General features: G+C 41.0%; 1 protein-coding gene across 2 annotated transcripts; it reads left to right on the top strand.

Moving 5' to 3' along the window:
• The first annotated feature begins 980 nt into the window (after positions 1-980).
• On the top strand, positions 981-17,286 carry LOC113013719 (galactose-specific lectin nattectin-like). 2 transcript variants are annotated; one of them, XM_026154860.2, is made up of 12 exons: positions 981-1,143; positions 1,607-1,639; positions 4,210-4,311; positions 4,751-4,844; positions 5,009-5,103; positions 5,199-5,243; positions 5,333-5,471; positions 5,564-5,661; positions 16,128-16,213; positions 16,338-16,472; positions 16,763-16,874; positions 17,047-17,286. In XM_026154860.2, exons 1-12 carry the CDS (start codon positions 1,110-1,112, stop codon positions 17,109-17,111), a joined length of 1,038 nt encoding a protein of 345 aa, XP_026010645.2. In that variant the 5' UTR covers positions 981-1,109; the 3' UTR covers positions 17,112-17,286. The 2 variants fall into 2 exon arrangements, with proteins under 2 accessions (XP_026010645.2, XP_080150581.1); XM_080294455.1 differs by lacking the exons at positions 5,333-5,471; positions 5,564-5,661 and having other exon boundaries at positions 985-1,143.
• The last annotated feature ends 104 nt before the right edge of the window (positions 17,287-17,390 follow it).

Here is a 17,390-nt window from a genome sequence, read left to right as displayed (position 1 = left end):
TTTAAATGCTTCTTCAAGGTATCGTTACAAGGCATCGCATACTTCTTGGGTGTGCAGATCAACCTAGCTCTTTGTAGCCAATTAAATTGCAGGAATGTCTTTAAGACAACACTGAGTCAGGAGTCAGAACAGACTCTACCTGCTGAGGAGACTGAGATCTTTTGGAGTGCAGGGGGAACTCCTGAAGACCTTTTTAGACTCTCTGGTGCTGTCGGCCATCTTCTATGTTGTTGTTTGTGGGAACAGCAGCTTATCTACAGCTGAGAGGAAGCGGGTGGATAAGCTCTGTCCCAGGATGTTCCTCGACCCAGTTCAGGTAGTAGGAGACAGAAGAACTCTTAGACTATGTCTCCCTCTCCATGCACGAAGCAGATTAACTGAAAAGCCTTCAGTTAATCCAAAATGCTGTATTTCTCCTGTATTGGCTTCCCTTCATTGGCTTCCTGTTAAACACAGAATTGAATTCAAAATCCTGCTCCTCACATACAAGGTCTTAAATAATCAGGCCCCATCTTATCTTAATGACCTTGTAGTACCATATCACCCTATTAGAGCACTTCGCTCTCACTCTGCAGGCCTACTTGTTGTTCCTGGAGTGTTTGGTCCCAACTATGTGCTTTAGCAAAAAGGAAAGTTAAAAGTAGAGATAGTGTACAATGGTGCAGCTGCCATACAATGGCATGTTGTGTTGTTCAGGAACTTTCAACAGTTCTTCACACAGTCACAGTCAATGGAAACCTCTCTTTAAACACTTACAATATAATACTGTTGACTCAGCATCACAAACACTGTCTCGTTTGTGTTCTCTGACCAGAGAGACATGTGGAGATGTTCCATGTAAATATGAAAATTTTCCATACAAATATATTCCTGCTGTGTTCCTGCTGCACCCTGTTTTACATGTTGTTTATTCACATCCTGGTTTTTTCTTTTTCTCATACTTTTTCCATTCCAAACATCCAACATCCTGCACGTGAGAAGGAGGATACTCTGCTTTTCCATTGGCTGTGCTTTGCATGTACATCACAGGTGTTACTGAAACAGAGTGAATCCAGCAGCTCTGTGTTTGATCCTCCATCAGCTCTTCACTGTAATCCAGATCTCCTAACATGATGCTCTGCTCCGGACTCAGCAGCACACTGTGTGAGTACAACACACTGATCATCCTTTATTTATACATGAAATCAGCTGCACATGTTCAGTCTAATCCTTTTCTAGCTTTCCACTGTGCTGTACTGTGACATGCTTTTCTTTCTGCTTTATTGGATCAGTTCATCTAACATCCTAAATACATGTTTGCATCACCTCAGCAGGACAGTTAGGCTTCACAGAGTCCTGAGAGCAATTCATGGCTGATCATTTACTTTGAAGAGTTGAAGTCAAACTGTCAACACAAATAAGTTTATTGACAAAAGTTGGAAAGATGAAGAGAATAAATGTGTCATTGAAATCTGCTGTTTAGAAAGAGTTTCCAAAGAATCCAGGTGTGAATGAAAGCAGCAGCTTTCTCCTGTTTGCTTTTCATTTCTGTTTCATGTTTTGAGGTGAATTCAACTTGATATCAAACACACAGTCTGACACTGAGCTTTCTTTCTGTCTCTTTCAGTGCTGGCAGCAACCTGTTCACTCATCACTTCAGGTAAATGCTGTTTTACTGCTTCTTATATTTTGGTCACAAAGAGCCTTTCTGTGAACTTTCTCATTATTAGAGCTCACCTCTTCTTCTTCTGTCTGTAACTACTAAATATTGTATTTGTGTGATCTAAAATCTAAACTCTATCCTTCACACACACCTTTTTAAAATCTTATTTCTGTTCCCAGTGAAAATGAAATGAAACCTGTCTGGTGGCTGCTGGGTGGGGGGGGGGGGGGGGGGGGGGTTCTGGATGTTGTGGGGCTCCTTGTTGACATGTGAGGAAATCAGGGATAGAGGCTTTGGATTGCAACCTGGTGGGGGGGCTCCACTTCTTTAAGGAGCAGGTCTGGAGGGGGGGTTCCAACCTCAGAAGGAAACGCACCCCTCGTCCTCGTCCACACCCAGAAATACTTTGCAGTGTCAAATACTATGAATCTGCAGAAATACAACGATTTAGCAGAAACACTGTGACTTGGTAGAGATACTATGATTTACATGAACTCCTTTGACTTAGCAGAAATACTATAATCTAGCAAAAATAGTCAAACATAGCAGAAATTCTATCATTGAGCAGAATTACTATGATTTAGCAGAAATGTGTGAATGCCTGTGAGCGTTCTCACAAATATGAAATAAACACATGTAAGCTGAGACTCTCTAAAGAAACAGCATTGTTGTTGTTCGGCTTTTCATTTCGCCATTTGTTGATTCACTCGAAGAACAAGTAACGTAATATAGTACAGTTTTATTTATATAGCACATTTAAAAACCAAAGCAAAGTGCTTCACAGTAATATGGAGAGTCAGCATAAGTCAATAACAGGGTACAAATCAGGCACTAACAGACCAGAAGAGCTAGATAAATACAAAATCCACTAAGAAGACAAAAACAGCAGGAACATTAATAATAAAAGCATAAATTTAATAAAATTTAATAAAAGATTTAAAAGTTAAAAATTTAAAAGATTTAAAAGGGTATTAACTGGTCAGGAAAGCCAAATCAAATAGATATGCTTTCAATCTGGATTTAAAGGATTGGATTGAGTCAAAATGGGTCAAGGGATCAGTTTGATATCAATCTTTTGTGATACACCGTCATATTTACATTATTTGTACAGTGCCAATGATTTGCTTTGGTAGCTGCTCAAATTTCACTGCTTATATGTTTAAACTTAATTGATTAAAGTGGTTGTTTTCTTTTGGATCTTTTATTAGAATAGGCTCTTATAATGATTTTCTTGTGAAAGGTGACTTTAGATCAGAGTGGAGGAACTTGCAGCAGCGACAGTTTTGTGTACAGGATGTTGATGATCAGATAAGACGACAGGAAACGTATGCAGGGACGTGAAAGCAGCGCTTTAAGAGTTTTAAAATGATGAGTAACGTTGAAGAATTTATATAAATACAAGTCAATGAGTCAAGGACATAATTAGGATCATGTTTTTGATTAAAGAGTCCCAAACATGATAAGTTAGGGAGGTGCAGGAAAAGGTGTTTTGTTTCCTTTGCAGAAGATCTCGGCGACCACAGGGGGGTGAGGATGATGGAGGCCTGAGGCCTGATGGACCACAAGAGAGGGACCCAGAAAAACCTAATCTTACGCATGGAGTGTTCTCGAGTGGGAGCTGGCATTTTATTATTGGACCACTTAGATGACATGAGGTTGTTGTCTGATTTGCTGAGCCAGAGGATGGGTGTCAAAGAAATGGAACAAGTAAAGTGTAGTGACCCTCTTTTTAGCAAAAGAGGGTCAAAAGGGGAAGTGTGGAGATCAGGGAAATTATTTTACTGCTATTGTTAATAATCATCATCATTACCATTGCACTAATAATATAATCTACAGTATTGATATTGCATTCAGAGGTTTAAACAGTGTGTGTCTTTCAGAAAGACTAAGTGGCAGGCTGACAGGAAGTTGCAGGTTTGCAGAGTGTGCCTTTTGCAGAACTGAAACCGAAAGCAGAGTCTAAATGCAGGTTGACAGGAAACAGCTGCCATGAAGATAGAGACAATGTTCCTTTTTAAACTGTGTTAAAAGTCATTGTGGTTTTGAATTGACGTATGCATATATTGTATCTGATGACGCATGAGATACAAGCCCTGATGGTATGAAATATCTGTTTATGCTTTGATTAAGTCGGAGATCAGCCCTGTCTGCGAACGGAGCTGGTCTTCCCACGCGTGTATTTCATTAAAATCAATTGTCTGACCAAGCTCTTGTTGGACCATGGTTGTTTGTACTCTCCTTCCTCAATATTTGAACCTTAACAAGGGCAACCTGCACGTGGCGAATAAAGCCTTGATTGATTGATTGATTGATTGATTGATTGATTGATTGATTGATTGATTGATTGATACCAAAATTAGGGGGAATTAACGACTGTGCGCTATGTGCTTCGAATATTGTGTGTAGTTTTTGTTTTATACAGTTGTCAGTCAGGCCTCTAACTATGAAACAAATTACACTCCAAAAGACCCCGGGCTTCTGAAAAGATGACCCGGGCTTAAACCTAGCATTTATTTTACATTATACATTTACATTATTACATTATTATACATTTATTTTTATTTCAGGCTTTATCAGAGCTCAAGTTTCCTTTCCTTCCAAGGTGACCCCCATATCCACAGGGAGAGTGGTCACCTCTAACGGCCTCAGTGTTCATCGCCTGAGCTGTGGTAAGATGGAAAATAGTGTCCAAGAATTCACTGCAGATCAAATTCAGACTCTCAGGCTAAATTCAACAAACTTAACAAGTATTGGATGAACTGTTTATAGTTTACAGCCTTTTTATGCACAGCTGCTTATTTTCAGTTTAAATTGTATTTTCCTGATCAACAAACCAACAGTGCATTTATTCTTTAAAAAAGCTCTGAGGATGTTGGACTGTGTATAAAAGTTCAGAAACATTTGATGTAGATTAGAAACAAAAACACTGACTTAAAGTTTCCTCCTTGATCAGAGTTAATGTAATATCCACTGTGGTGGTGTACAGAGGTACAATCCTCATTATTTATGGATCTGCAGCATCTGAGTCTGAAACTGAAGCCTGAAACCTGGATTATTGCATGTTGTGTTGAGTTGTTCCTTTTCTCTCATACTGTGTCTGTATAACAGTGGGTGGAATGATCATTGTGAGGTCAGCTGAGTACAGATGTGGAGGTGAAGTAATCTGCTCTCACGGTGACGCTGTGAACAACGTGAGGAACAGGTGAGCACTGTGGGATGGTAGAAGTGAGCCTTTGATTCAAAAGAAGAAACAAACTAAAACCTGTTGAACAGCTTTACTCAAACTAACAGGAAGTAAATGATTACCTGAAAGTAACTTGTTTCATATCTTTGAGCTGAAAACCAGCTGTTTCTGTCTCCCTGCAGCTGTGATGGAAAAACCAAGTGTGACATAAAGTCAAACATTACTTATGATCCTGGAGTCTGCAAATACCTGGAGACCACCTACGACTGCTTCCCACGTAACGACTCTGTTAAACCTGTGATTAGAAATGACTGATGAACCCAATCTGTACATGAATGATTACAGTTTCTATGGGATCTGTGTCTGTTTCAGGCCAAAGTGTAATATGTGGAGGATCTCAGGCAAACCTTCAGTGTGGTGAGAACACAGCTTCTCTTTCTTTGTACGTTTAATGCAGTTAAAAATATCACCATGGTTACAGTTTGACTCTATGAACTCTTCCTCAGATGAAGGACAGGTTATAGTCGTCTCCTGGGCGAATTTTGGTCGCCGTGACACGACCACGTGCCCTGGCAAATATACTATCGTAAATCTCTACAATGTTAACTGCTCCTGGCCAGGAAGCATGAACTATGTAACTACCAGGTACAGATGCTGACTCTGATTCTTCAGCTCTCCATCTTCTCTCAGATGATGCAGTGAATTTTTGCTGATTCACCTTTGACCTGCATTCACAGGTGCAATGGGACAAACAGCTGTACTGTTGAAGCAACGAGCCCAGACGACCCGTGTTATGGCATTTATAAGTACCTGGAGGTGTTTTACACTTGTCAGAGTAAGTAACTCAAATAATAAACTTATAAAGATAATCTTTTAGGGTCGGTACATTCAGACTTGTTTTTGAAGTGAATGAAAATGAAAATTCTTCATCATTTTTAAAAGATGAACCTTTCTGTGCTGAAAAGAATCATCAGAAAATCATCAGTCACGAAGATTTCGTCAGTTTGTTTTAGATCCTGAGTGAACACCTCGTGATTTTATCATCAAATAAATACAAATATTATAAAATAATGATAAAATAAAAATAAAACCAGTCAAAGTGACATTTAAAATTAAAATCAGCTGACATTTAAAAACAGAATTCAAAAAGTGTTTACAAAGTCATTTGAACGAACAAAAGGTACTTTTGCATAAGTCGAACAGAAAATCAAGCAGGACAGAAAACATTATAATGTGGAGACAGAAAGAAAAAGATTAGATGAAAAACAGAAAATGACAATAACAAAGACGAAGAAAACATCACAAAGTTGATTCTGTTCATCTGGACGAGCTTGTACTCGCCACAATATTACTCATCGAGTGAATAACTCAATTATAAAAAAGTCCTGACACGTTTTGTGCCTCATTGCTTCGTTTAACGCTCAGCTCTGTCATCACGATAGAAATGCAACTGTTTCTCCCAGATTTGCCACTAAAAACAGGCCCGCAGCAGAAACCTCACTGGGAGCAGCGTTTGAATAAAACGTATGACGACATTGAGCTCACGCGGCATCAGGGTTTGAACAAAACACTGATAACAGCAGCAGTGGCGACGATGCTGTCAGTTTAATGGGGAGTTTCAGGTTTACTGGTTTTTACTTTAACTGGTTAGATTTGTTTACATGCTCCACTCTCTGTGTTCCAGATGTTTGCCAGTGGGTCTGAAAGTTGAATAAGATTAAAAAAGTCTTTATCTGCAGCTCGTGCAAATTCATAGACTATACGGATCATAATTATCTCCAGACAATAAAATGATTTTAATTACAAGGAAAAAAGACAAAAACCTCTCTCCTCGTCTCCAACGTCTGTGTTTGTGTAACATAAATGTGAGCTGATATTTTCCCCGTGCCACCACCAACCAGCCCGACCGAGTCTTGAGTTCACCTGCATACACCTGTTCTGTCACGTTCGATTGCAAGGACCGAAGCGCAGAGCAGGTTGACGTTTCTAAACACAGAGTTTATTTACAGCACCAGTGAAAGGCAGGGCCGTGCAGAGACGTTTAAAGGGCCGGGTACTCAAAGTTAAAAAGGGGCACCAGGCTGAATAACAACAACACACATTCATCAAGAATCTAATATGGCATCGCATCATACTATGTCACTGTTGTGAGGTGGCAACAAGGCAAAGCAAACGTAGCCCATGTTTTACCTGATAGGTACAATGTTGCTGTTGAGGCGTTTCTGCTGCTCCTGCTGCTGATGGTGCTGGAGGGCGGGGCTGTGTTGATCTGAGACTGCAGACTGTAAACAGTCCACAGGAGAGACGGGAACCTATTTAAACAAGTGTTATGAGATAATAACAAAATGCAAAGATAGGTGACAGCGCTTGGAACCATAAGCCAACAACAAACTGTGAGAAATAAACTCGGCTCTGCCTGTGAATCACTCTCTGCTTCTCTTCCTCCTTCATCTCCTCATCTCATCTATCACTCGCCACTTGCTGTCCATCTGAGAACAAGGCACAAACTGCTATTGCAATAAACGAGTATTTAATTATCCACACTCAACAACTCTCGCACTTAATCTATCGTAAAATGATGACAGAAAAACGTTATAGAAGCAAAACATTCCTGGAATACGTCTCCAACATCTGGTACATGTGTTAATGTTACCTGTGCTCTTTGTAATCCAGCTGCTGAGGGATCCACTGCCTCTAGTAGCCTCACACAGCTATTTCTGTCACTGTTTCGTCCTCGTGTCCTCACCAGCCATGTCTGCACAATGCGATATCATGAGTGATAATTTAAAAAATCTATACACATAAAACACACACACGCACACACAGTGACATTTTAGACCTTCTTCAGTATACTGTATATACTATGGGCATCACGGTGCTGATCCAGAGTCCTTCCCTTATTATTATTACTAGAGCTACAATAATAAAGCAATGAGGAAAAAAGTAATAAATATGAAATAATGTATTTATGATGATTCCATTTGTTTGACTATCCACTCTGTGCAGGCAGAAAGTTTATTACATTTTTAAACTGTAGAGATACAATAATTTTACTGCTGTAAAATCAGCATTTTGTCATATTTAAAATATAAATCTAATATAATCTGCTTCTTAATTCATGTTCTTTAAAATACAGTGTGTGTTTTTTAAATATCATAATTATAATAATCATGAATTATGTGGACATGCATATTACATCGTTTTTAGTGAAATATAAGCCCCCCAGAAAGGCAGGAAAACCCTGTAACCTACTTTAAAACCAGGGGCGATTCTAGGATCAGAGCTTTGGGGGTGCTGAGCACCCAGAGAGCTGCCCAGCCAGGCAAGATAGACTTGACTCGTCACGATGAGACTTCTTCCCCGTCTCTGTCAGTCCCTGCATCCTTAACTCATTCACTGCCAGCCATTGGCAGTGAATGAGTTAAACCCATTGACTCATTCACTGCCATTGACGGCTATAGACGTCAATGGCAGTGAATGAGTTAAATGTCTCCACTTGTCCCGAGTTCCCTCTGACTGTCTCCTTGGTGCATTTAAACCTGTTCCTCCCTGTCCTCCTCGTCTGTTGTCCTCGTCTCTGTTATCAGTCATCATAATTTTACCATCTCTGTGCAAGTCTGCAAATTTCTTTATTAAATCATAAGATTAAATTCATCAAGTCTCTCTGTGCCTGGGTCCTCGTCACAAAACATGACATCACTGTTTTGTACATTTTAACAATTTAATCCCACATTTGTGAAAGAAAAGCAAAACACTTAAAAAAAAAAAAAGTCTGTAACAAAACCATCAAATCTGATAAAGGTTATTTAAATGCTGCAAAAGAAGAATGGATTGGAATAGAAAAATACATATATTAACCTTAATTACTGGGAGAATAATGAATGATGCTCATAGTGAGTAAAAAGTAAACTGAGTGCATTTTTTGGACAGAGATTCACTTTTAATGTGTGTTTAATATAATACAGATACATAAAAAACACTCCAAACATAGAAGAGTCCTTGAAATGTACAAATGTACAAATATTAATAAAAAAAATTATAAAGATGGAGGCAGCTTTGCCTGTGGTAGAATGTATGAAAAAATCTTTACTGCAGATGCTAATTTTACTAATTTAATAATAATAATTTTGTGTTGTAAGATTTATGAGTTTCATGCTTTCATAGTGGTCCTTGGGACAGCTTGACATTTTCTCAGGTGGTCCACACTGTAACAAGTGTGAGAAACACTGATAAGTGTGTGTGTGCTTTTGGAAAACATTTAAAGCTGCAGTACAGAATCTTTGAAACAAGCTTAAAACACTTTTAGAAACAGAGCATCTGCTTCTCTTTACAGCTCCTCACTCCACCAGGACAGTCTTTGGCACTGATAGTGAGCAAATGTGATGCACGTACTGCGGCAGTCATGCAGACAACTGGACGGTCCAAAGGTTGGCCGACCTGTTACTGGCTGAGGTTTCAGTAGAGCTGTGGCTGAACCACATACAAATATATCATTAATTTTAATCTCCCCGATCAATGATAATGTTATGTTGGGATGTTGTTAAAGAGGGTCAAAATGTTTCAGCCCAGTTTGTTTAGCAGATTCTGTTTAGCAGCTTTAATACAGGGAGGACACAACTTCCAGACTGTGAGTAAAATCAGGTTTTTTCTCTTTGTCAGTTTAACAGTTTCTGCCTGTCACTGCTCCCTGTCTGTTTGCTTACCTGCTTCTTCCTGACCTTGTACTTTCTCCTCACGTTCCCTCTTTGGACTGACAATCATACACAAATAGATTCAATTAGATGATAAATTACATTAATATGAAAAAAATACTATTAAGATCAATAACAAAAGGTCCTCTCTCAGTGTACTTTCAACCAAAAGGCAAATAACCAAACCACACGAACATCTAATAAAAGATATAAACATTGAAACACTGATCCGGTCAGTTAGCTAGTTAGTACCTTGGGCACATGCACATATAACAAAATAAGCAGCTTCTCTCGTTCCATTTCAAAAAGGACAGTGGTAACAACAGCAGGCTACGGACAATTTTAAGTTTTAGGTTTTAAATTGGCTGCATACATTTCACTGCAGGACGGTCAAATGTCGTAGGACGGATTGTAGGCAGGGCTGGACTGGGACAAAAAAATCAGCCCGGGCATTTTGACTAGAGACCGGCCCACCAGGTATTAAAGCCATAAAGCCTTTGAATGAAAATGAACGCTGTTGTGACAGTGATGTACAGTCTTGTTGGTATATGTATGATTTCTATACATTTTATGTCATACTAAAAACTTTGGTTGTAAGATTCAGATAATTATTTATTAAAGCGAGACATTTTAAATGAGAATAAGAAAGAAAAGTATTTCTTTGTGCCCCCTCTCCCTGTTAATGCCCTACAGGCCCCCTGGCAACACTTTGCTAGACCCGCCCCTGCACAGTTACCAGCTGTCAGCTACTTAGAAAAGGATCCTGGTGTTATTTGTCTCTCATAAACAGTTCATAACTTCAACTCATTCATGTGACCTAAAAGGTAAACCTGTTTCTCCATCATCTGTTCAGCTCTGATGATCCAGTAAGGACATCTCCTGGTTTCATCTTCATGTTTCCCTCTCACCACATATACAAACCGACATCATGACCAGCAGCTTTACAGCTGTGGCTCCAGCAAACATCAGCTGATACTAGAAATTAATATTAAATAAACTCTAACAACAGCTGATCAAGCTTAAACGTGCTGCTGTTGTTTAGCGCGACATCCGCTGGTTTCCTCTTTCTGGCGCAAAGTGGGCGATAAACAAACAAGAGAGAAAAGCCGATCAGCTGATCATTGATCAGTTTCATGACTGAAGTAGCAACAGGAGAGGAGAGAATGAGAGGAGAAGCTGTGCAGTGTAACAGAATAACTCCAGCTTTGTGTCTTTTTCCCTTCGAGCTGAAGTCCGGGACAAACTGTTCCTTTTCACCTCAATACGAAACATGTAATATTTCCTCTGAATGCGAGACGATTGGCAACTCTACTAACTAACCTTATGAACAAAATAAAGTTCACTATCAGTAACATCATAGCACCCACCCAGCTGTATAGAAACCCTGTCATGCTAGCTAGTACGAGTTATTGTAACTGACTGTAAAAAGTCAGCACAGCTAAAATAAACTCCACCTAAACTTGGTTTATATCTGACCCAGATAGACTGCAGGTCATAACTTCTTACCTGAAGTTCAGTTCACCTGACACTCGGACCGGCGGCCTCCTCGGGTCGCTGCTCCTCCTGCCTCACCTTTCCCTCATCCACCTGGTGGAAGCTCTGCCACAGCCACCACCAAACAACTGAGTTATTTTTACAAATCTGCCAATCCACCAGCTTTCATTGTTTATACTGTTACAACAACAAAAAAAAAGAAAAAAAACCCCATCGGCCCATAAAAACGAACAATCACCATCGGGCATACCGGATGGCCAGCCCAGCTCTGATTGTAGGGTAGCAAACATCGTCGGAAAACACGTTTTCAACACTGCAGGTTACCTGGTGTAATGCTTTACTGAAACATGGTCTGACTCCTATCTAACTATATAAAGAGTAACTGAAGGTTAAGCCAGGTGCTCACACCACCGCTCTGCTGCGTCTCAGCCACCATCTCTCTGGCAGAAAGGGCGCTAGAGCAGAGCAGGGGAGAGGCGAGCTGGAACAAACTATTTTTTGGGGGGGGGTATCTACAGTGGGGCAAAAAAGTATTTAGTCAGCCACCGATTGTGCAAGTTCCCCCACCTAAAATGATGACAGAGGTCAGTAATTTGCACCAGAGGTACACTTCAACTGTGAGAGACAGAATGTGAAAAAAAAATCCATGAATCCACATGGTAGGATTTGTAAAGAATTTATTCGTAAATCAGGGTGGAAAATAAGTATTTGGTCAATAACAAAAATACAACTCAATACTTTGTAACATAACCTTTGTTGGCAATAACAGAGGTCAAACGTTTACTATAGGTCTTTACCAGGTTTGCACACACAGTAGCTGGTATTTTGGCCCATTCCTCCATGCAGATCTTCTCGAGAGCAGTGATGTTTTGGGGCTGTCGCCGAGCAACACGGACTTTCAACTCCCGCCACAGATTTTCTATGGGGTTGAGGTCTGGAGACTGGCTAGGCCACTCCAGGACTTTCAAATGCTTCTTACGGAGCCACTCCTTTGTTGCCCGGGCGGTGTGTTTTGGATCATTGTCATGTTGGAAGACCCAGCCTCGTTTCATCTTCAAAGTTCTCACTGATGGAAGGAGGTTTTGGCTCAAAATCTCACGATACATGGCCCCATGCATTCTGTCCTTAACACGGATCAGTCGTCCTGTCCCCTTGGCAGAAAAACAGCCCCATAGCATGATGTTTCCACCCCCATGCTTCACAGTAGGTATGGTGTTCTTGGGATGCAACTCAGTATTCTTCTTCCTCCAAACACGACGAGTTGAGTTTATACCAAAAAGTTCTACTTTGGTTTCATCTGACCACATGACATTCTCCCAATCCTCTGCTGTATCATCCATGTGCTCTCTGGCAAACTTCAGACGGGCCTGGACATGCACTGGCTTCAGCAGCGGAACACGTCTGGCACTGCGGGATTTGATTCCCTGCCGTTGTAGTGTGTTACTGATGGTGACCTTTGTTACTTTGGTCCCAGCTCTCTGCAGGTCATTCACCAGGTCCCCCCGTGTGGTTCTGGGATCTTTGCTCACCGTTCTCATGATCATTTTGACCCCACGGGATGAGATCTTGCGTGGAGCCCCAGATCGAGGGAGATTATCAGTGGTCTTGTATGTCTTCCATTTTCTGATGATTGCTCCCACAGTTGATTTTTTCACACCAAGCTGCTTGCCTATTGTAGATTCACTCTTCCCAGTCTGGTGCAGGTCTACAATACTTTTCCTGGTGTCCTTCGAAAGCTCTTTGGTCTTGGCCATGGCGGAGTTTGGAGTCTGACTGTTTGAGGCTGTGGACAGGTGTCTTTTATACAGATGATGAGTTCAAACAGGTGTCATTCATACAGGTAACGAGTGGGGGACAGAAAAGCTTCTTACAGAAGACGTTACAGGTCTGTGAGAGCCAGAGATTTTCCTTGTTTGAGGTGACCAAATACTTATTTTCCACCCTGATTTACGAATAAATTCTTTACAAATCCTACCATGTGGATTCATGGATTTTTTTTTTCACATTCTGTCTCTCACAGTTGAAGTGTACCTCTGGTGCAAATTACTGACCTCTGTCATCATTTTAAGTGGGGGAACTTGCACAATCGGTGGCTGACTAAATACTTTTTTGCCCCACTGCATACGTTTGTCTTTAGAATATTACATCTCAACCAAGTACTGTATGGTTTTTCTATTTTTAGTAGTGTGTCACACAAACAGCAAATATTGTCAAAAAAAGTAAGACATCTTTGGGGTGCTTTGATTCCTTGGACCAGCACTACTTGTGCAGTTAATAAGAGGACAGGTAATGTTTGTCGTATTGTTACGCACAGCACGCTCATTTGTTTCAATTCGTCAGTTGCCACAAGACAACTGACCAACGTGTACATAATAAGCTAATACTCCTGGGTGCTATAGAGTACAGTGTACGCTGTTCACCATACTTCATGGTTTTGGAAGTCACACAACTGTCACACAGGAGAGGAAAATTACTCACAGTCTGAAAAACAAGCACAAATTCACGGAGCTGAGAGAATCACTAACGTGTCTCGCACAACCGTCCAGCGACCAGAAGCACAGCGTCCCGGCCTTAAATGGTGGGAAGATAATGGCAGCTTAATTGCGAACAGGTGTGTGGGCCAAGGGTGGGAGCCCACAGTGAGCTCCGCCCAGGCAGAGCGGTGAGGAGAGAGTGAGAGAGAAACAATACACATGTAGCCTTGCGGGGCCGGCTGGGTAGACACGGGGACGTGACATGTTCACTCCGTCAGCTGTTGAACACCTGCTGCTGATTTAAGAAACACGCCCATGTTAACTGGTGACAGTCACAGTTTAACGTTTTCAGCTGTGTGCGCCCTGTAAAGTAACACCATCAGGATGTTCTACATTTAATGACGCACATCGATGGATTGGTGCAGGCGTATCTCAATAAGTTCTGCTCAAATAACTGGATTATGGATTCCTCATAACCAGGTGTGTTATGAGGAATGTTGTCACAGTTTATTTATAATGTGTTGTTATAAGCTGATTAAAAAACAGAGCCATCCAGTTACTATGTTACAGCGCCACTGTCAGGGTTCCTGGGCCGCTGACCCAGCGTTTTCAGTTTGGTCTTCTGTCAGTGTTTAGTTTTCATGTTGGTTTCCTGTTTTATTGTGTTAGCCTTTTGTCTGTGTGTACTTTGTTCATTTCTACTTCCCAGTTTCTCATTAGTTAGTTCAGCTGTGTTCTTACCGGTTTCTAATCATCCTCATCATCCAGTCGGTTTCCCTGAGTTCCTGGTATTGTTCTCACCTATTCTGCGTGTGGGCTTCTGTGCTGGCTCTTTAACTGGCCAGCATGTCGTGGAGTGGGTGGGAGGTGTCGTCCAACATCGTCCTTCTCTTGGACAACATCCACGTCTCAGACACCACCTTAAGGGAGTCCGGCTCCATCCCCACAACATTACTGGCCTTGCAGATCAGTTTATTTAGTCTGTTAGCATCTGTGAACCTCAACCTGTTGTCCCAGCATGCAAGAGCATAGAGGACAGGACTGGCCACAACAGACTGATAGAAAATCCTGAGCACTGTCCAAAACACGCTAAAAGACGCAGAAAATACAGATATCTCTGGCCTTACTGTAGAGTACCCAGTCTAGTTTATTTAATGTGTACTGTTAAGGTTCAAATATTGAGGAAGGAGAGTACAAACCACCAGGTCCAGAAGATTTTGGTCAAACAATTGATTTTAATGAATACACGCGTGGGAAGACCAGTCTGTACACAGACAGGGATTGATCTCCGACTTAATCAAAGCATACACAGATTTTATAGCATCAGGGTTTGAATTAATGACGCCCCTTCATACGTCACAGACAGACACAGACATACGTCAAATCAAAACCACAATAACTTTTAACACGGTTTAAAAGAACATTATCTCTGTCTCGTCTGGAACACGATAACCTAATATAATAATAATAACCTAACTGAAACTACATGTACTATGTTGAATAAATGTATTAATCAAGAACCTCTACTAAAAGCTTAGTAAAAGAACATAAAAGTATAAAAGACAATTTGAATACCCTAGTTATTCACATAGCCTCGTCTAACCTGCTCCTCAGAATAACCTGCGCTTAGATTCTGCTTTCGGTTTCAGTTCTGCAAACGCTCTGCAAGCCTGCAGTTTCCTGTCACTCTGACTCTGTACAGGGTGTACTCAAAATCAACAGAATCAGCACATACACACTTAAGATTGTAACAAGCATTCAAAAGCATTTAAGATTATAGATTCAACTCAACAATTCAAAGTGGTTATGGGTTTAAAGTGGCTCAGGTGCAATGAGGAGAAAGAGGGAGAGAGAGTGGTGTGGCTTTGGACTGTAGGCTGACTACAGTTAAGTCAGTCGGGGGGTGAGCGTTAGCTGCAGTGTCAAATCTGTAGAAGAACAAATTCAACCTGTTGGCCCTCAGCTCTGCTTTTGAATGGCGTGAGTCCAGTGACGCTTTTCAGGACTTTTCAAGCTCCTTAGACTACCGTGACCTGGGTGACTGAGAACCTACAAAGACATATCTTCATGCCACTCCAGAGCTTTCTCATGTTGTTCTGCTGGAGTTCCCACTCCAGCTTTCTCCTGCAACTGTCCATAGCCTCTCTGATCGTGCCCTTCAATAAAAACGAAACCCTTTCCACCTCCTCTCTGTGGCCCTCTTTTTATCGTTGAGGAGAGCTGTGATGTTCTTTCACCCACGGCTTGTTATCCGAATAACAATGTATAGTCCGAGCTGAGATAATGGAGTCTGAGCAGATGGTTATGTAATCACTGATACACTCAGTGTCCTGTGGGGCTCACAACGTATCTGCCTGTTGCCTCATAACAAGTTCTCTCTCAGCTGGTAAAACAGACGACATACTGTGTGAAAGTTGGAAGTATAGCATTCAAAGTGATGTAGTGGAAGTCATCCAAGGTGGCTATGAAGGCATAGAGTGCTGAGTCTGTAACCAGGTATCGCAGAAGGAATAATGTCAAATGAACCTCATCAGCTTAAATTCAAATAGACTCAGTAGTGGAACACGGCTAGGTATTTTCTTTGTCTTTTGAGGAATTATTAATCTGATTATCGACCTTCTACCTTTACAATTATTTTGCAGCTCCTTCCTGCCCTGCTGGTTGGACTTGGTTTGGAGGTCGCTGTTTCATCTTTAAAAGCAGCATGAAGAACTGGACTGATGCTGAGGTACATCAGGAAATAACAGCAGCTGTCGCTGCATCACTGATGACATAAAGACTTTCTGTCTTTGACTGATTTTAAATGCATTCTCACACTTTTCATCTTCTGTGCACCTCATCTTCCTCCTCAGAGTTCCTGTCAGACACTCGGTGGAAATCTGGCCTCATTCCACAGCACAGCTGAGTACACCTTCATCAGAGAGCTCACTCGCACAGCAGCAGGGTCGTATCCGACAGCTTGGGTTGGAGGCAACGACAGAGAGACTGTAAGTGTTTCACAGATAAAGAGGATGAGCTGCAGCTGTTTCTGATATTTCATATGTTTCTCTTCATATTCATCAGTTTGATTCAAAGGTCAACATGTGACAGACTGATTAATCAGGACTTTGTTCCTGGAGACAGATGTTGCTGTTGACTTGACTTTTCTTTTCATTTTTTACCTGCACAAACAAAATGAACCTTCGTTGTGTTCGAGTGGTGTAAGAGGTCTCATGTCTGCACTCTCAGCATAGATGCATCAAAGTACATCAGAACAAACTGAACTTTATTCTTCCAGGAAACTGTGTGGAAGTGGAGTGATGGTTCCCAGTTTGACTTCACAAACTGGGGTAATGGACAACCTGACAACTCTGGAGGAGGAGAAGATTGTATGGAGATAAACTTTAATGGTACAAACTGAAAGTGGGCCTGTTGATGAAATGTGTTTGGTTTTTATATTGACTGAAGTCATGTGATCGTAGGTCTTTATAAGAACTGTGTTTGTTCTTTTTACATTAGAGAAGAAGAAAACATTTACAGCACAGACCTCTGATTTTATTTCTTTGTTTTGATTCTTTACAGGAGATTATGTCAACGACCAAAGATGTAACTCACAGAGAGGGTTTGTTTGTGTCAGAGGTCCATAACTGCTCCTTCGTGTCCTGACACGTCTGACATGATGATGTCACAGCCTCACTGCTGATGTCACTTCCAGCAGGATGTCAAGCCTCGATGACATCACTGCTGGATTCTGTTGATAAATATGATTTCATATCACAATAAACAGGAAAATAAATTCAATAAAATTTAAAGGAACTGAAATGTTGACCTGAAAGTGAGTCATTCATGCTTCAAATCATCATCTGATCATTTTAATAAACCTCAAAATGCTTTCTGTCTCCCTGCAGCTGTGATGGAAAAATAGG

Source organism: Astatotilapia calliptera, chromosome 20 (genome assembly GCF_964374335.1).
Source record: "Astatotilapia calliptera chromosome 20, fAstCal68.1, whole genome shotgun sequence".
In the NCBI taxonomy this organism is placed as follows: domain Eukaryota; kingdom Metazoa; phylum Chordata; class Actinopteri; order Cichliformes; family Cichlidae; genus Astatotilapia; species Astatotilapia calliptera.
This window is presented reverse-complemented; position numbering and strand designations above follow the sequence as displayed.